The sequence below is a fragment of the Abramis brama genome (assembly GCF_963993115.1).
Source record: "Abramis brama genome assembly, chromosome: 13".
Taxonomy (NCBI): domain Eukaryota; kingdom Metazoa; phylum Chordata; class Actinopteri; order Cypriniformes; family Leuciscidae; genus Abramis; species Abramis brama.
In genome coordinates, this window is record NC_139975.1 from 727326 (window position 1) to 748573 (window position 21248).

General features: G+C 35.9%; 2 protein-coding genes across 3 annotated transcripts in view; both read right to left on the reverse strand.

Annotated features, from left to right (window-relative positions):
- rab28 (RAB28, member RAS oncogene family) overlaps positions 1-8504 on the reverse strand; it is a 32075-nt gene extending 23571 nt beyond the window's left edge. For both annotated transcript variants that reach the window (XM_084132509.1, XM_084132510.1), the window contains exons 1-2: positions 8282-8504; positions 1568-1664 (exon numbers count right to left, since the gene is read on the reverse strand). In XM_084132509.1, the coding sequence (XP_083988635.1) occupies positions 1568-1664; positions 8282-8356 (172 nt within the window). In that variant the 5' untranslated portion in view covers positions 8357-8504. The remainder of the gene's footprint in view (positions 1-1567; positions 1665-8281) is intronic.
- Positions 8505-14656: 6152 nt separating this feature from the next.
- Positions 14657-17189, reverse strand: nkx3-2 (NK3 homeobox 2). Its single transcript, XM_084134033.1, has 2 exons — positions 16716-17189; positions 14657-15611 (listed from the first exon to the last, which is right to left on the reverse strand). Exons 1-2 carry the CDS (start codon positions 17026-17028, stop codon positions 15202-15204), a joined length of 723 nt encoding a protein of 240 aa, XP_083990159.1. The 5' UTR covers positions 17029-17189; the 3' UTR covers positions 14657-15201.
- Positions 17190-21248: the final 4059 nt, after the last annotated feature.

The following is a 21248-nucleotide window of genomic DNA, read 5'->3' on the forward strand; positions in this document are numbered from 1 at the left end:
TTTAAATCTACATTTAAACAATAATAAAGTGACCTACATTTCACAAGAGCCTGGGTGTCACAGTTCTGGTTTGCTCAACGTTTCTTACTACTACTTTCCACGTATTGTTCCCGGCGATGGATAATAATAGTAGTAAAGAGATCTGATTTCAGCCTTCACTTAAACATCAAACTCTCTCTGCGCCAGCGCTCTACCGGACTCAATCTGCCTCTGAGGAACAGAGTTATGCCTGTGTGTTCAGGAGTTAAGAGCTTTCGTAGGCAATAAAGTTGAAAAGAGGCAGACGTACAACAAACACACACACACTGGAGTGATTCATGCAGAGGTTCAGGACACACACACACACACACACACACACGTCCAGCAGCTTCACAAACACTTGAAAACATCAGAATCGGGACAGAGATCTATTCATACGCATGCGTTACACAACATCAGTTTAAAGAGAGTTTTCATCTTTCGGATGAACAAATGACCTGTACTACTTTTATTGTTAGAAATATTTACTTAAATCACTTTATTTTACAGTGTCCTTGTTAAATATGTTACATGTACTTATTAATAACAGTAAATTATGCATAATTACATGCAACTAACCCTCAACCAAACCCTAATCCTATAGTAAGTACATGTAGTTAATTAATATTACTCAACACTTATTAGTGACTGAAATTTCAGTCAAATGTTGAAATCGTCTTGACTTTCTTCATCATGTACTGTAAATAAACTTGTTGTTTATTTGTTTAAGTTTGAGTTCCCTATTAAAACAATTTCTATATATATATTTTTGGCCACTAATTATCAGAGTTGAGTATTTTTTTAGGGATTTGAAGAAAAAATTAAACCCGACGACACAACAAATGCATTTCATCAATACAGCACAAGTAAAAAAATGTTTTTTTTTAAATTACATAAAATTTTAAATATATAATTTAGAACTAAAATTATTCTTAAATTTGAATAAAAAGCATTCGGTTTGCTGGCTTATCTCAAATTCAGAAATTAATTTGTAATTTAAAAGGCATCCTCAATGCAATTCAGAATGACACATATTAATAAATGTTGATCAATAAAACATGAACGAAAATATGAGATGCTATTATGGTTTCATGTTTTTCCGTGTGGATGCAGCATGTTGGAGGACATGTTTTAATAATGTTATTTTATAATTATTACACATGCAATTTTATGAGTTTAAATGAAAGTGAAAGAACATTAAGAGAAATGCAAGAAATCTGAAATCTAAATGTAGAATAAAGTTCAAGTTTGTGTTATTCGTCAACTATTTGCTTATGTATATGTGTGTGTGTGCGTGTGTGTGTGTGTATGTGAGTGCGTGTGTGTGTGTGTGCGTGCGTGTGTGTGTATGTGAGTGCGTGTGTGCGTGTATGTGAGTGCGTGTGTGAGTGTGTGTGCGTGCGTGTGTATGTGAGTGTGTGTGTGAGTGTGTGTGCGTGAGTGTGTGCGTGCGTGCGTGCGTGAGTGAGTGTGTGTGAGTGTGTGTGTGTGTGTGAGTGTGTGTGCGTGCGTGCGTGTGTGTGTGTGTGAGTGCGTGTGTGTGTCTAACCTGGTAGGGTGATTCTCTTGAGGAAGAAGTCCAGCCCTATTGTCTGTTTATACTGTTTCCCAAAAGCCTCTTGTGCAAAGCGGATGGCGAGCGATGTCTGAGAAACAGAGACACACACACACACACACACACACACATTAGAACAGTTTTATTCTCACCTATCCTGAGGCTCCGCCCACTTCCCTGTGGCTAAAGATGAAAACATCTTTGATTGACAGGTGCTTCATGTCAAGTACCACAGCCAATCAGATCGCGCCTGTGTGGTGAGACACTCTAGATCCCCATCACCACATAACACACACACACACACACACCTCTAACTTTAATACACACATAATAAAGGGGCTTTAAAACAAACTTGCAGTGTGAAGAGTACTGAGGGAATTATGTCCATTTGGATTTAAATGTCAATGATTTCCAAAGTCGTATGTCAGCCAAACTTCAAACTCTATTATTATTTCAATAATTTAACAGAACTTTCGCATTCATGGTTTTCTGATATTAAAGGTCACATGACATGCAGGTAATCGGATACAATTTTTAGTGGTTCATTTTCATTGTTTTAATTTTAAGGCAAGACACCACAAGTAGGGTAAAAGTGTAACTTATAGAACTCACCATACTTTACAGTTGATTAAATCACAGTACATTAACTCAATTGTTTTGTGAAATTAAGTTTTGTGAAATGTCATGTTTAAATATGCATATGAGACATTGTCTAATTAAATTTGCATACATTTCCATCATATAAACCTGAACATTGGATGAAGCCAGGTTCAAAATTTTTGTTTGATTTTGTTGTCATAATAGAGTTAAAAGTTTTTACAGAAGGGATTTTTGATTTCTCTTTTAATCATAAAATAATGTCAACAGTCGGAAAGCAAAAACAAATTTATATCAAGTTTTTAGGAATAAAATGTTAAATAAATACCATGCAAGTGATATATGCACAAACCCCTCAGTAATAACCTTCAGAATATAGATATGAATGAAACTGTAAGTTTTGGTGTATATAAGTGTTACTGAAGTGGAGCAAAAAACTTTTAAAGATACGTATCGCAGATGCCAATAGATAAAGTGCCATAAATATTTACAAAATATGTGTTTATTTTGTTGCACTTTATCTATATATGATTTTGGATGCTTCTTTCCACCAGTCTGAAAGAAGACATGTAATGAAGCAAAATCAGACCAGCGCATGAGTGCATGCAAACATAATGTTCCCAGTAGTGTATTTTAATTTAACATTTTCAGTATTTGTTATTAGCCGTTTCTACAGTTCCCTCACCAACCCCAGTGTGGAGAACCTGTTTCAGACTGATACAGCTGGACTCTACAGAGAAACCCCTTCAGATTATTCAGTCACATTTCATTTTATTTCAATTTATTTATAAAGCACAATTAAAAACAAGTGCCATTGACCAATGTGCTGTACAAAATAAATACCCATTAAATAAAATACAGACAAAGACACATATAAACAACAGAAAAACAGAATTCATGAATTGTAAGCCAGATCAAATAAAAAAGATTTTAACTTAGATTAAAAAATAGATATTGTGGGAGCAGTTCTGATTTGAACAGGTAAACTGTTCGATTCGATTTTGATTCGCAAGCTCTCAATTCGATTCGATTTTGATTCTAAATTCGATTCCCGATTCGACTCAATGAATATAGATTCTAGGGCTGGGCAATAAAACGGTATCGGTTTGTCGACGGTACACCACTGTCAGTAACGATATAAAAAATGTTCGATATAGCGCGCAATATTTTCATTCTAATGCGCGTGCGACCACCACAACGCTGCCCAACATCAAATGGCAAACGTAATGAAAGCGGAACGAAACTGCGCTGCTCATTTGTACTTCACGGACCGTTTATCGGTTTGCACCCGTGCAGCGCGAGCCGATCTCGATCAAGCGACACTGTTTCTACACAGCGCTGCGACATCCAGTGAGAAACATTCACATTTCCCCGTTATTAACGCAACAGCGCTGCCGTGGAACCCAGGAGAAACACTGTGCCGTTAATGAACGTGTTAAAGGCTTTAAGTCCACAGATCAGCAACATTCACCGTGGATTTACTGTGGTAACACTCACTGTAACTGTGGAAGTTTGGCAGGAACAGTAAAATGCTTTCAAGTGCGTCACACATCTTTTTCCAGCACTTCAAAACTCAAATATTATCATATTTAAATGTTATTTTTAATGTGATGACCAAAACATTATTTGCTCATCCTTCAAAGATTACCCCCATTTATAAAACTAAAAGTTTCAAGATGTAGGAAAACTCACACTTATTTAAAAATCATTTCTTTTAATACATTTTTTTTTTTTTTTTAATCACGGAAATTTCTCTGGCTCTTTTAATCTTTTTGCTGTATAAACGTACCGAACCGTGATTTTTGTGCACCGTTCCACCCCGACTTATTACAGATGTTGACCTGCCTCAAAGTTTACCTTGAATGTTCTACGTTTACACTTTTACATTGCACACATTTTGTAACATTTAAGTTCAAGAGTTTCTTTAACACTTAATTTTTTATCTTAATATAAGACATAAAGAATATATTTTTGTTTACATTTTATTTTTGACTAAAACTAATATAATTTGTTGTTTGCCTTAATAATGTGGATAAATAAAATAAAAACCAGTGGTTTTCTACTTGTCTTTAAAAAAAAAAAGGTTATAAAAAGTTTCAATAATTATCGCTACCGAACATTATATCGTTATAATTTTTTTAGCTATATCGCACAGCCCTATTTAATACAAATCCTATAATATATATATATATATATATATATATATATATATATATATATATATATATATATATATATATATATTAAAAAAAAAGAACAGTGAACATAAGTTTACAAGTGGTTAATTTAAAAAAAGAAATTAAGAGCCACAAAGGTGTATATTAAACTCGTTTTATTTTAGGTACACTTGTGTACATTAACACAGAACCCAGCTCTATACTTCACATACAGTGAATAAACAGGATTTTGATGCCAGATGAAAAACTGATGCTGAAAACTGGACGAGTCAGGACAGAAACATGCCTTAATCAAACAGAATCAGGTAATTTTATGTTTAAGATAAAACAAATATTAAATCTCACAGCATTAGCTGTAACATGGAAGCCTATGAACAGTGGAGGAACACTAATACTGGCTTTTGGGTGATGGATAAATAAATATGGAAAAAATTAGATTTTGAATCAACCACATTTAAAAAAAACGATTAATCGAGAACTCTTTTTGCCCAGCCCTAACGGACCCAGGTTTGTGTTGGCGCTACGCTAGCGCTAGTCTGTGTTTCCCTCCATCTCTAAGTGACGTTTAAAGAACCCCATCATGAGCCAGAAGGGTTTGTACACGCACGGTTACCCAGAAGCCTTTGCTGCGGCCACGAGGACGCCACACAAACCAAACACACAAATCCAGGATAAAGACGTTCCTCCTGCGGTCTGAAACCCTGAAAGACGTTCCTAGTAGGAAAACTGGCCCTTACCGAGACGGCTTTCCAAACTCACCTCACGGCAAACGCTCTCGCAACATCGGACACACAAATCTGGGAGATTTTTGAGGAATTCTTAAATCTCAACATCGATTTTAGTGCTGATTTTGAGTTTATGCATGAATAAACACTTCACCAAACATTACTTGTAGCTTCTGCCATCCAATAATCACAATAAGTTTTGATCATTTTGATATGAAACAAAGTCTCAGCTTTCAAATTCAAACAATAAATGTTTAAACTTTGACATAAACCAGAGCATCAACTATTCAGTCTTATTTTAGTGCGGTCTGTGTGGAGAAACACTGAGCTCTCTTTAATGTGGAGTGAGAGTGAAGTGAATGAAGGTCAGTACAGCAAATGGTTTCTTTATTGATTTCTTGTCAACTGATAACTAATATGATCTCCAGAATCTATTTTTTAGTCTGGTGTGTTTTCAGTTGATGCGTGAACGAAACTTCTCTAAATGGTATTTGTAGCTCCTGCCATCCAATAATCACATTCATTTCTGTGCTTTGATACTTTTGATTTGAAACAAAGTCTCTGTCAGTTTCATCACTAAATTCAGTCATTCGATGTGTGTGTGTGTGTGTGTGTTTAATGTGTGTGACAGATGAAGTGATCATCTCTTCCTCTTCACTACTAGTTACAGCAGCAAATAAACATGATGAACATCAGAAGGAACGTTGAAAGATACTGTATAACTTACAGAAATCAATCATGTCTCGTATAATCGAATAATCAGTGTTTCAACCGCGGAAAGACGTCAATAAAACAGCTGGAGAACAATACGTCACGTAATTTACCTCAGGAGAGACATCCAATGACCATAAACATGTTTAAAAATAAAAAATAAATAATAATAATATATATATATATATATATATATATATATATATATATATTTTAATAACTTAATTTTTAATTGAACAAAATAACTATATTTTTGTGTTCCTCAAGGAAAGAAGTCAAATAAGTTTAGCATGATATGAGGGAGAGTTAATGATAGAATGATAATGTTTGGGTGAACGATCCTTCAAGTATTAATTTATCCTCGTTTCTGTAAAAAATGAATTGAGAAATTATATCAGATTTAAGTTTTCTCATCTACTGTCTTAATATTTGTCCTCAGTAACACTACTTTGTTTTGTCAATTTGAATCGGTTCGCTCAATAAAAGTAAAATGCCTCATTCGTTGTTCAGCAAATGTTTATATAGTTTTATAGGACACTTAATATGTGAAGTAAACGATGCTATCTGTGTTTCTAAAGGATCAATCCTCTTACAAAACAAAGATATCTGAGATATCGCTTCAGAAGAGCTCAAAACTTGACAATCAACAAGCGTAAGATGAGACATTACGACAACACATACTCGTAACACTTTACACTAGTAAGGTTTAGTTATTAACTAGTTAACAATCTACTTTTGTACTAAAATATTTTTAAAGTATTTCTAATTTTAATCTTTTTACTTTATTTCCTGAACTTTTTCTGACACATCTACATTGTCATTAAATAAATAAACACACATTTTTCACTGAAAAGCGCCTATAATAATAATGTAATAAATAGCTGTAATGTATTATGATTGTTACACATAGACAAAATTTCACCTGGAAGTCCAAAACATCCAAGAATAACTTTCTCAAGGGAAAAATCCAAACTTCAGGAGGTTATGTTTGAGTTCACAGTAAAAAAACAAAAAATAAATTGAAACACCACCAAAACGTTGCTGGCGTTTTTCTTCATTATGGTAAATTCATGCATTCTCAGACAAAATAAATGTAAAATTGGGACTTTAAATGAGCTATACTGAACTCCAAGTTCTCTTGTTTAAAGTATGGCACTTGATGCTGACAGCGAGACCGGGTTCAAGAGCCGAGACGTCCGGGCGAGTCCGGCCAAACTGCTGTTTTTATTCACTGACAGTGTAGATGTGTGCAAAGAAGTCCAGGGAATAAAGTAAATAGATTAAAATTAAAAATGCTGGTTGAGCAGCTCAGTCCATTTACTAACACACTTATGTGCATGTTCTTCTTTCCTTATTGGGTAATAAAAGTGTCTTAATATCCCCAATAACAAAAAATACAAGCACACACAAATGTAATGTCTTTTTCTTCCAAATTATTATTAGGCTATTTTATTTTTATTTTTATGGACTCCAATTTAATGGTTAAATGTAATGTTAGTAATCAAAAAGCATGTTTTTAAATGTTGAAATCATGAAATGTATACAATTTATTAAAAGTTAAACAAAAAAATACATTTTAGGGCCCTATGAATTACATTTTTTTTCTTCTTCAACTCCATTTTGGTTTCCCCAAATTCTGTTTTCAATTTTTAATTGTCCATGTTAATCAATTGAATTCATAGAACTTTTTTTTTTTGTAGACACTTTTTATTTGAATTATGTATTAGTAAATGTTGAAATTAACCCTTAAAGAGCTAGAACATTTTTCACTGAAAAGCACCTTTAATAATGTTGTAATAAATGGCTATAACTTATAGGTATTGTTACGTGTAGACAAAATTTCATGGCGCACACAAACATAAGTTTGTTAGTAAATGTCTTGAGCTTCTAAACCTGCTCACACTGTAATATAATGACCAGCTTAACAGCTTAAAGTCAGTCTGTATTTCTCCACAGTGAATGATCATGTCAGCATCATTACAATCATCTTAAACACACAAGAGTGTGAATGCCATGTGCATCTAATAAAGATTAACCAGCTAGATTAAAACAATCAAACTGCTGATAAAAATAGCATTACTGCTCATGCTCATGTGCGACTAGTTATGAATGTATGTCCTCAGTTTAACATCCCATCCAAACTGAGGCGGTTTTGTTACTCCTTCAATCATTCACTACAAAACAGTGTTTGATCCGCATCACTTTTGCAGTGAAAACAGCATTTGAACAGCAGAAGCTGAAGTATTTGACCCTGCAGATGATGTTCAACATCTTAAAAATATAGCAGTCACTCACGGTGTCACCAAAACACGTTACTATTATAGTAGAGTAACGTTACTACGTTTCTATATATACGACACAGTGTAATATCTCATAATAGTCGTGATTAAATGTCGCCAGATGTCTGTGATGGTGTAGTTGTTGTGATGTAGACTGTGTGTGTGTTTCTTCTGCTCATATTTCGTGATGTTTTGATTGATTTCTAGTGTATTTTGTACCTTTCCGGACGCTCCGTCTCCCAGAAGCACAATCTTCAGCTGCCGCTCCTGAATCTCCTCCTCGGAGTCCGACATCACTCAACACTTCTTCAGCACAAACACACACACACACACACGATAATAACACGATAATGATCAGAGACAGAGATTTAAGCGCAGCGGTTAATCTGATCACGGTGAAGCCGCCGCCATCTTCCCTCAGCGCGAACCAACACACACGATCCTCTCACACTGCACTGACAGAGCCGCTTTACACACGACAGATGAGTGTGTGTGCGGTCAACTTCTGATCATTACACAGTTAAACTCACCAGTTATCAGTTATCAGCTTAATGCGAGTGGGATGTACAGTGTTTTACTGTGTTTATGTGGACTGGCGCTCACCCGCCGCTACCGGAATGGACTCGTCCTTCATGACGCTACCCTGTTGCCATGGAGAGAGAGAGAGCGAGAGAGCGCGCGCCTGAGAAAGATGCTAAAAAAAATCAAGTTCAGTTAAATTATTTTATTTTAATGTATATTGCTTTAAAATTAAAATATTAAACTGCAGTTGTAAAGCTGAACTGAATTTTCCAAAGCTTAATAACTGAGACAGATGCAGAAGAGTGTATTTATATATTTATAAACGCATTGAATAAAACTCTAAAATACTTTCTGTGAATGTTTTCGGTAGCTTTGCTTTTGTTTATGCAGATCTGAAGCTTTAAATTTGAGAATGTTGGAGCTTTTCAGTCATAACGAAAAACTAAGAAGCAAGAGTTGAAACGTAAATCTTCTAAAAAAAACTAAAGCTTCTGTATTGATCGATGGTTTCATGAAGAACCTTATAAACACCAATGCAACCACTAAAGCTTCTTTAAGGGTTCTTTAGATTATTAAAATGTTCTTCACACTGAGAGAGAGTGGTTCTTTAGGATCTGAAAGTTTGTTTGGGAGCCAGAAATGTTTGAATCACTGTGAAAATAAACACCTTTTGGAACCTTTATAATCAAGATAGAAGAGGTTCCATCATGGGATCGGTTTATAGGTTTAAAAATAAATCGTTTTATAGGTTTTCTTCTAAAAAAATAACCATTTTTTTCTCACTAGAACACTTTAATAAAAGAAGCTTTAGTGGAATGGAAAGTTTCTCTGGATGTGAAAGTTCTTTCAATGTCAATAAAGAACCTTTATTTTAAGAATGTAAAAAATATTTTTTCTATTATAAATTGCAAAAACATTTCTGTTTGGGTGCGCTTAGGTTAGTCTATATTTCTATAAACAGATTTATTTATAAAAAAAATAGACGTGGTATAAAAAGAAAGAAAGACTAACAGCTTTTGTGCATCTGCTGTGTTCTTGGCCTCAGTAAAACACTGCTGTGTGTAGAGTGTCATATGAAGAACACACACACACACACACACACACACACACACACACACACACACACACACACACACACACTCCTCTCTCTCTCTCTCACTCTCTCTCACACACACACACACACACACACACACACACACACACACACTCCTCTCTCTCTCTCTCTCTCACACACACACACACACACACACACACTCACTCACTCTCTCTCACTCACACACATTCGCTCTCACACTCTCTCTCTCTCTCTCTCTCTCTCACACACACACACACACACACACACACACACACACACACACACACACACACACACTCTCACTCACTCTCTCTCTCTCTCTCACACACACACACACACACACTCTCACTCACTCTCTCTCACTCACACACATTCGCTCTCACACACTCTCTCTCTCTCTCTCTCTCTCTCACACACACACACACACACACACACATCCTCCTTTCAGAAACCAAATCTATATTGTGAGGAAATAACACAAATAACTGTTAAGAGATTAAACGTATAATTTAGTTCATATAAAAATCTTGCTATAATCTCTGATATAAACCAGCAGTTTGTTAAAGTGAAACATAAACGTTGATGTTCCACACATTAGTTTGAGTCTAAATGAATCTTTAGCCTGAAGATCCTCCACCGCAGAGATCAGATTTCATCAGTTTATATTTCATCATACGAGTGTGAATTAGGCTCAAACCGTGACCTGATATCAGAACACACACTCACACACACATCAGTCTCGAAGCACGTGTCAGTCTCTCCTCAGATCTCGAGCTGTATATCAGATCATCAGAAACAGCAGAAAGCTCAGCGTTCAGAACAGCGGCAGGAATAGAGCTGCTAAAAGAGGATTCTGGGAGTTTTCGTAAAGTCACGGGGAGGTTTGACCTGACGGGGCTCCCGGGATCTCCAGACTCACAGAAATCATAAATCATCAGACAGACTCTGAAGAGACTCTGAGATCACGAGCCACGACTGAAGGATCGGAACAATCCGCACAGATCCGAGAAGAACGAGTCTCGACGGAGCTTCGCTTGCTTTCAGTTTATCATATATATATATATATGTATGTGTGTGTGTGTGTGTGTGTGTGTCTATAGGCTATATACAATGTTCTAAGAATTTTATAATTCTATATATTTTATAATATATATATAGGCTATACACACACACACACACGCACACACACACACACACACACACACACACACACATATATAATAGGCCTATATATATAAATTAATTGCAATAGAATTATAAAATTCTTAGAACATTGCCAACTATGTATTTTATAGAATTCTATTTTACAATAAATATGGGACCAACAACAGATTAAACGTCAACCAAATAAGCACAACTGCAAACCGCAGCAAGAAGGCTTTACATCGCGTTTATAAGCACATTTAGGCCTACCGTATTGAGCATTATTCACCCATTATTGTTATTCTTATCATTTTTATTACACATATAAAAACATAACAGAGAGAGAGAGAGAGAGAGAGAGAGAGAGAGAGAGAGAGAGAGAGAGAACTGGAGAATTGCATTAGCATAATTATTTGTATATATTATTTTAAATTATTATTAGGCATGATTTGAATTAGACTACATGAAGTTTGGATAGATAGATAGATAGATAGATAGATAGATAGATAGATAGATAGATAGATAGATAGATAGATAGATAGATAGATTACTTCTCTACTCATCTGATCTGAAATTATATTTAAAAGCAAGGAAAACTGAAAACTATCTTTCCGTTTAGCTTTCTGACACTTATCCAATTTATTGCAGAAAACATCTCAAAAAGTCAAGCGGGAGTGTAATTGGACATGATAATTACACGTGATGCTGTGACATGTTAACTGCGCGAGGCGTGAGGTTAAACACGCGCAAGCACCTGTTAAGCATTTCCATGCGCGAAACATCTGCTTCACATCATCATATCTCTCTCACACACACACACACACACACACACACACACACACACAATCCAGCAGCGAGTGTTTCACGGCCACTTTATCTGTTCTGATGCTCGAGCAGGTACACAGAGATTCACGATGGACGCCATGAAAGAATGCGCGGGAAAAAAAACCCCGCGAAGCAAAAGCACATGTGCAGACTTAAAGAGAAAATATAATTAAATTAGGAGATAAATGAACGTCTCGCAGGTGGACGATTCTGACCCGAGAGACTATAGTGTCTGAAATGCCAATTTTCTTTCATTAAACATGAAACTTGATCTAGAACAACAACTGGCTCATGTCTCTGCGCGGGAAAATGATTGCCCCGATTACGCGCCATTATGTGTGACAGGCGCGCTCTATTAGCGTGTATAAAGAAATTGTCCTTGACGTCCAAAATTTGACCAAAAATACACTGGCATTCACGAGATAGTAAAAAAGTACTTATGTACCGGGAAATTGCGAGGCAAATCCTGTCAAAATATAGACTAGGAGCGGCTCGCGCCAACATGACAAACACTGAACAAACACGTCACACAACTGAGCAATTCATTACACGACAATCACACAAAACGTCAAAACTCTTTAAAATAAGTTTCAATTCGAATTTAGGCTACATTATGACGTCACAGAAAGGGTTCACAAAGAGCTTTTTATTTTCTAATTCTTTATCACCTGATCCGTGTAGCCTATAGGCTACTAAAACATGCAAACAAATAAAACGATAAATCATCAAGAATGGTATTAATCTCAAAAGGAAACAGACAAGCAGGATCTTTACTGAACCGAATAATCGCTGAACCTTTATGTTGTGTGTGTGTGTGCGTGCCTGCGATCAATTCAAAGCCTTGCCAATAGCATTTTGAGTGGCAAAATGAAGCTCATCTGCGAATGATTTCCAGATCAGCCCGTTTGTGTTTGAGACTAAAGCTTAAGTCTCTCTCTCTCTCTCTCTCTCTCTCTCTCTCTCTCTCTCTCTCTCTCTCTATTTTTTCTTTGTCATTACACACATTTTCCCGGAAAGACTCGCTGCATTTATGCCGAAGAATGTAGTGAAGGCTCGTGCTCTTCTTTAGACGCATCACTCTCAGCACAAAAAATAAAATAAAATAAAAAAAATAAAATAATAATAATACTATATATATATATATATGATCAATAAGTTATAACGTGTTTTTAAATTGCTTTTACTCATCAAAAAAAGTTAAGCAATTTTCAACTTTTTTTTTATAATTTATTCAAGATTCAACTTAACTTAGTTTAATGTAATTTAAGTTGAAATGACTTAAACATCCAAGTTGATCCAAGCAGCATTTTTTTTTTTTTTTTTTTACAGTGCGCTCTCTGAGAATTTACTTCAAAATATGGACCATCAATTCAAAGTCTTCCAATGCACTGGCACATGTTAACCCAAAACAGACAGGCCTACACCCATAGGGAAAACGCATGCTAAGAAATGGCATTGTAGGCCTACTTTTCTTGATATTAACCTTTTATTGGCATCAATGGATTCAGCAAGGCATTAATGTGGCGATTGTTGTCAACTATCCATCCGATTTCCCAGCATACATTATAAGTCTGTCATTTAAATCCAAGAACTTTCCACCTGAAAACTGCCAACAAAGTAAATGGGATGAATCCTTTTTGAAGCGATATAATGCGCTCACTCAGGCCTTGCGTGACTCAAATAGCAGAATAATCATTTCTTGCGTGTATTTTAAATTTTTTATCCCGTCTACAAACGGTGAATTTCTGAAGTTTATTCCGTTCATTTGATGGTTTCGGTGTTTCTGGAGCTCAACGACTGTATAGGACTAGAAGAATGACTCAAAAACACAGAAGATCAACAGCGCTGGGAAATCTGATGTTTCGCAATCATAATCACTTTACTCACTATAAACTATTTACTTTTATGTCTTTGCGCATAAAATTCTCTTCATACCTGAATCCTCGATCATCAGAACAGATGCGGTTTATCAGATGAGTTTCCCTTCATCATGTTCATCTAAACACGGATCTTCTCCACCTGCTCCTCAACAGTCAGAGATGCAGTGACAGTCTTTTGTGTCTTTTTTCATTTTCAAACTTAAAAGCAATAAAACACCATCATCATCATCTGGGCCTACTTCAGAAGCTTTTTACCTATCAAGTTATAATAAAAAAAATCCATGTACTTTTGTCAATTGCGTATGTCTGCACAGAAAGATCATTCTAAACACTCAATTTCGGAAATACAAATCCGCTATACCAGATTAACCACAATAGATCAAGCGATATGCAGTTTTATTGAAATGTAATTCATACGAACACATTATTTTAACGTGTCCGTGTTACAGTGTAATGACGCATTTACTGTGTAATAATAATAATAATAATAAAATGCATGTACTTGTAGGGTTAGGATTAAATGCAATTATGGATAATTTATAGTTATTATTACAGTAACTGCATGTAACATGCGTAACAAGGACACTGAGAAATAAAGTTTTACAAAATACTTAATATATAATCCCCAAAATACTTCACTAAATTATCTCTGTAATAACATGAGTTCAGAGAGTCTCGCGAGGCCTTGTTCTGATCGCACGCGCATAAATCAAAGTGTTTGAAACGCGAGACAAAACAACATTAAATCATAGGTTACTATATTTATTATAATCATTGAACATAGCGGTGATGGTTTTATTGTTGTTATTATTGTTTACACTGCTTCATTTATAATCTTAACGCTTTATTTTTGTTAAAAAATGTAAACGGCTGGGTTCGTCCATTTTTGACCCAAACAACCCAGCATTTTTAGAGTGCAATAGACTATAAATACAGGCCTAAACGAGGTTGTAGAGATAAACTATAATGATGATCTGAAACATCTTTAACACATAATTTAGCGGAAGATTTTCCTATAAAATAAGGCAAAAACACATAAAAACCCTCGAACGCGGAACTATCCGGTTTTCCCCTAAAAACCCTCTAATGTGGATTTATCCGTTTTGCGTGGAATGATGACTTATCTTTGCTGTTTTTTTTTTGTCTAATAACATATTTTAATAAGTCCAGTGGGCTCATGTCACGGCTCATTAATTTCACGCTTTTTACTTTGAGGATACACAGAAATGACATCTCACAAAATGTGAGAAACACGAATGAAATTATGCTTCATATACGTTTTAATGCTTTTCTTTAAACAAAAACACGTTACACTAATATGAAAACAGATACATCCATATGAAAACATCCACGGCTCGCTTATTAAGAAGACCAACAGATCAATATTTATCTCTGATTTAATTTTTTTTTTTGAGGATTGTTGAGGGGAAAGTGCCAGTCTTACCGTTACCTTAAACCCGCACGACATCAAGTGCTGTTTATTTCCAACCAAGAAGAAAGAACATTTTGCTAAAAAAAAAAAAAAAAACATATTCTGAAATAAAATCCTAAGTGTTTTTATAGGAGCAAAACTGATATCAGTCCTTGGAACAAGAAGAAAAAGACGAAGAATAAAAAGGCTGTTTCAGCAGTTCTGTGAATAAATCTCCCAGTCAGTTAACGACTGTCTTTGGTAGAATAAATACGTGAGTGCGTCACTGGTTCCCCGAGCTCAGGCCCCACGCGGGAAGACAGTACGTGTACGGGTAATAGTAGGACGCGAGTAGTGGCGGTCGCAGGAGTTCTCCGGGGCTGTACTGTCTCCGGTCGTCACGGACCAGCACTTTCACGGCCACTTTCTTCGCCGCGGGCGCCGACGCCAGCAGATCCGCGGCCATCTGACGCCGCTTGGTCTTGTAGCGTCGGTTCTGGAACCAGATCTTGACCTGCGTCTCGGTGAGCTTGAGGGAGGCCGCGAGGTCCGCGCGCTCCGGCCCGGAGAGATAGCGCTGGTGATTGAAGCGCCGCTCGAGCTCGAACACCTGCGCGTGAGAGAACGCGGCGCGAGAACGCTTCTTCCGCTGCTTGGGCTGATCGACGCTCTTCTCCTCCGTCCCGTTACAGTCTGGAGAACGACAAACACACACGACTTCAGTTTAGACACAGTCAAGATGGACGAGACAACCTTTGAAGTTGCCTAGCCAGAAAGTTTAAAGTAGTTTTAAAAGCTTGAAAGTTTTCAGTTTGTAATAGTTTTAAGTGTTAAGTGTTTAGTAGTTTTAAAAGCTAGTTAGCTAGCTAGATACGATATATAGATACATAGAGAGATAGATAGATAGAGAGATAGATAGATAGAGAGATAGATAGATAGATAGATAGATAGATAGATAGATAGATGGATGGGTAGATAGATACAGAAATAGTACACAGTATGGCAGTTTAAATGAGTTTTATGAGCCTCTCCAACTGTCAAAATTAGATTTTTAATTTAATTAATTTTTTTTTACCGTTGGAGTTCGAACAGTCTTGGCTCATTTGAACATTCAGTTTTAAAAGCTTGAAGTTTGAAGGTTTTCAGTTTGTAATAATTTTAAGTTTTAGTTTAGTAGTTTTAAAAGCTAGCTAGTTAGATAAGATGATAGATAGATAGATAGATAGATAGATAGATAGATAAATAGCACACAGAATGGCAGTTTAAATTTTAAATCTTATGAATCTCTTCAACTGTCAATATTTGAATTTTTGACGGTTGGAGTTTGAACAGTCTTGGGTCATTTGAACATTCAGTCAATGTAAGTCTAAGGGATTTTTCCGAGTTTTAAACGCCATTTTTAAGGAAAATCACCAGTCGGATCAGTTAGAAAATAAAGCACACTATAAGTCAGAACAGTGTGAATGTCTAGTCTGAGTTTGGTGGATGTAGTATGAAAAGTCTAGAGCGAGCGTTGAGAAACTTTAGTCTAAGAAGAATTACAATAAGCTTAAATAGTATCGTTAGATATTTTTCAAGCCAACTTAAAGAAGAACTATTTTTGCTTCCACAAATAACCAAATTCTTAAAAGAACCAATTTTTCTTAGTGTAACGAACATATTTATAACTTTTTTTTCACTGTAAAGAACCTGTAGTGGTTCCATGGGTGATCGATCCCCCCAATGGAGAAGTTTAAAGAGTGAACAGTGATGAATCAGTGTTCCCGCTGGAGCTCAGAGGAACGGTTCTTCACTCACCGGACACGCAGTCGCTCAGGCCTTTGCCGTGTTTTAACTCCTGATCGGTTTCCTCCGCTAAATCTGCGTCTTTCTCAGGCTTTGCGTCGCTTTGCGCTTTGGTGTCGTTGTCCTCGCTCAGCCCGGAGTCCGAGTCGTAGTTCTTACTCTCTCTCTCATCGCTCCGATCCGCTCCGTCCATCTCTTCGAAGATTTTCCAGCACTCGCTTTTCGAGAAACACACATCCAGATCGTTTAGATGCCGAGACTCCTCTTTTCTGTTCAGAATGGCTTGAATGGAGAACGGCATCAGAGAGTTGCTGCGAACAGCCATTTTAAGCAGGAAAAGTCACTGTGGATCACTAGCTCCGGGGTTACGCGCTCCAGATTGAGCCCCGTGGCGGCAGTTCGGTCGCATCGCGTGAGGGAGTGTGTGTGTTCGCCACTGCGAGTGTGTAAGTGTGAACACACAGCGCGACTATCCACTTCACCTGCGGATCAAACTGACCCTCAACTCACGCCCATTGGCCAGTCTGGCAGCTGTAACGCGTTCTGATTGGCTGTGAGGAACTCGCGCATATTTACAGCGCATTAACCCTTAAACACCCGAGGAGAGAATGAAAAGATATCAATGACCCTTTAAAATCACACTGACAACTAAAATACGAGCTGGGGATGAAAAAAGTAGGTCTGACAAAACGCGGACTGAACGCACACAATTATCATCTAAACACGCGCTTGAACGTTTTTACGGAGCAAAAAATAATGGCAGCTCTATAATAATAATCGTTTTTAGTAATAAACTCGTTAATATTCTCAGGTCACTGGAGTTTCATCATGTATTAAGCTGTAAGTAACTTCTTTCTGTTCGCATTTCATTCATTTATTTATGACTAAAAGCGCTCGTGTTTTTGCGCTTCTTTTATTTAAGGTATGGAAATTAATTATTTGTTTTATCTTTATTTTTATCATTTCATTCATTAAAACACTCCGCATATTATGTATGTATATATTCCACAAAAATAAACTAATTAAAATCAGAAAGAAATATCTCGTCAAACTAATTTCTCTTATCCGCGTCATATTTGACCATGTTTTTTGGCAAAATGAACGAGGCCTAAAAACGGTAGGCTATAGATATTAATATTAATTTAATGGATATGCGTGTCACACAGATATTTTTCAATTTAACATTAACATCACCTGTAATACTACTACTAATAAAAGCCTAATAATAAACCGAACAGCAATAAATAAACAATAATTTCTTATTTGATTTTCTCTTGATTCATATTTTTGAAGCCGCTGTTTTACGCAGACTTTCCTCGAATGTATCGCATAAATAAGTGTCGCTTTAAATAATTCTAAATTGTATTTTCTTGTTGTGATATCGTGTCATAATATAGGCTATATGATTGATATTGTGAACGTTCGCGACAAAAAATAAAATTAACCAAACTACTGTTACTGTGTCATTTCAGTAGCTAAATAAAGAATAGCTGAAATTAATACATTTAATGAGCCAATTTATTGAGCGTTGACGGGAAATGATTAGCCTTCATGTAATACAAACTTTAATTGAATGTTAAATGATGCCGATTAATAAATCATGTTACTGGACTTTGAGCGTCACACTGGATTTTTATAGAGTTGTGGAGTTCAACTTTAATAAAAACTAACAACAAAATATAAATGTTTATTAATCTCCTCCTTCCGGCGATCATATTTGAAGACGTTTTTCTTCAATTTCGTCTAATCGAGAATTATGAGGCTATATTTTTCTGGCGTGTTTTAACCAAAATATATCCTAGATTCCACTGCATTATTTCACTAAATATGTAAATATGTAAATATAATCAACACAAATTACAGAAATACGTCTTACATTTAACAGCCTATAATACGATCAAATAATATAATACGACGAAATCGGCTTTTTACAACTTCAGTGAATAGATTAATTCAGCATCTGAAACTTATGACAATAAAGAACATTTACACGCACACAAATTAATAATAGAAATTGTATTTTCCCCTCGCATAAATGTTTTTAGTTCCGATTACATGTTTATTAATGATTTAAAATTCTTAGTAAATATCAGTAAGGTAAGCGCGCGTGCGTCTCTCTCTCCATCTAGCGGCCACGCGCATCACTAACGCGCGTTCCTGTGTGTCTGGTAAAAGTGACATGAATATCTATTTGTGTATTCAAAAAAGTGACTATCTGTGACTCTGCAGATGCTCGCGATCGAGGGATCACCGTGGGCGTGCACGCGTTTGGGAACTTGTCGAGCTCGTGAAGTGTAGATTGCGCGTGCATGCAGAGGGATAATGAAAACATGAACGCGCCAGGCGCAATAAACGTCAAAACAACAACTCGTTCCCGCTGCTTATAATTGTGTGTTGAGTCTGAATGTGTGTGTGTGAGATGTAACAGACTCTGACAGGGCAGACTTCATGGAAAGAATGGCGTGACACGGATGACAGCAGCTCGTGCCAGTGAAGACTTTCTTTCTGTTGTAATTTCTGGAATATGAAACTCATGTAAAAGCCCATCGAGCTCAGATGCGCGTGACCGAGAGAGAGACTGGAGTAAAACACTGAAGCATCGGGTCACGCGCACAGGTAAACACTCACCTGTCCTCTCAACACATCAGTGTGTGTGTGTGTGTGTGTGTGTTATTAACCCAAGGCTTTTCATGATCACCACATCATGTAAAAGGCGGCTATTTCATTTTAATGTATAAAGACCCAATAAATAGCGTGAAAATGGATATTAACCTTTAAATGTGTTGTGTAAAATCATTCGGGTTTTTTTTATTGCATGACATCATTATATGTATTGTTTTCATTTATACTTATCAAATATTGAAAATCAAACGTTTTCATAATTTTTTTATTTAAATCAAATTTTAAATTAATATCATAATGACATTTTTAAAATTTATTTTAATTTATTTTTACTTATGTACTTGTCAAATTTTATTTGAATCAAATGTGTTTATCAATTTGTTCTAATATATTAATTTTTATTTATAATTATTTATCTAAACAAAAATGTATTTCATTCTTTTTAGTAGTATTCAAATATATTTAGTTTAATCTTATTTTTCTTAATTTATTTTTACATTTCTACACTGCTTTTCGTATTTATATTCATTTAAAATAGTTTTAGTTAGTTTTATAAAACCTCTTTATTTTGTTTGTGTAAATCAAATAATTTATTTTAAATATTTTGTTATGTAGCCTATTTATTTTTATTGAAATCAAATTTAAATAATTTAAATCAAAGACGTTAGTTTATAATTTAATTTTATTCAAGATATTTGTTTTAATCTAATGTATTAAACATTTATTTAATTCGTTTTATTTCAATATTTTTTTCAGTTAACATTTTTTTTTTTTTTTTTAATCTCTTTTAAAAAAAAAGTTATTTTCACATTGTTTATGAAACAATTCGGCTTTTCTCTAATGTGTTTATCTGTTGTGTGTATTTCAACTTTAGCATGTAAATAAAGGCCTATAGATCGAATCGATGGAGTCACGTGAGTCTTTCAGCCAATCACACGCGCTTCTCTTTGAATGTGGCGCCGCCGTGTGGACAAACATTCGATTTTAAATGAATGTTTTACGTGTGTTCTGCGCCCCCTGCAGGACGAGTTATCACAGTGCACGTGTGTTATGCGCCCCCTGCAGGACGAGTTATCACAGTGCACGTGTGTTATGCGCCCCCTGCAGGACGAGTTATCACAGTGCACGTGTGTTCTGCGCCCCCTGCAGGACGAGTTATCACAGTGCACGTGTGTTATGCGCCCCCTGCAGGACGAGTTATCACAGTGCACGTGTGTTCTGCGCCCCCTGCAGGACGAGTTATCACAGTGCACGTGTGTAATGTTTAATGTGTGTGTTGTGTTGTTATAGTGTTGAGTATTTAGTGTTTTACTGGCAGCAGGATAATATTGTAAAGGGATTTTTAATCTCTTCATCTCATGTTAGAAATTAAAGTTTAAATTCTAATGACTACAGACTAACACCAACTTCAAATGCAAAGTTAATTATACAGTATTAAATTTTATTTTATGAAAAATATCAAAATGCAGCAAGAATCTAAGTCTTATTTCTTGTGTTCCTATTGAATTAAGATTATTTTTCTCACTCTGTTGACAGATATTTGTTATTTAGTGTAAATTCATCTTTAACCTCCGACTGGAAGAAACGGGCTTGTCTTTTACACACACACACACACACACACACACACACACACACACACACACACACACACACACACACACACACACACACACACAGCTGTTTCCTGCAGCACCAGATTAAAGTGTCCAATAATAAATCAGAGACAGAATAAACTCTTAGTTTCACCACAGAAATAAATGCCTCTCGTCTGTTCTTTCTCTCTCTCACACACACACACACACACACACACAGTTTCGTCTGGTCTCGTGCTGTTCTGGTTCCTCTGAACCTCAGACCAGAATAATAAACTCAATGTCAAAAACCTTAAACTTTCTAAACAAAACATTACTTTTTTGATATACT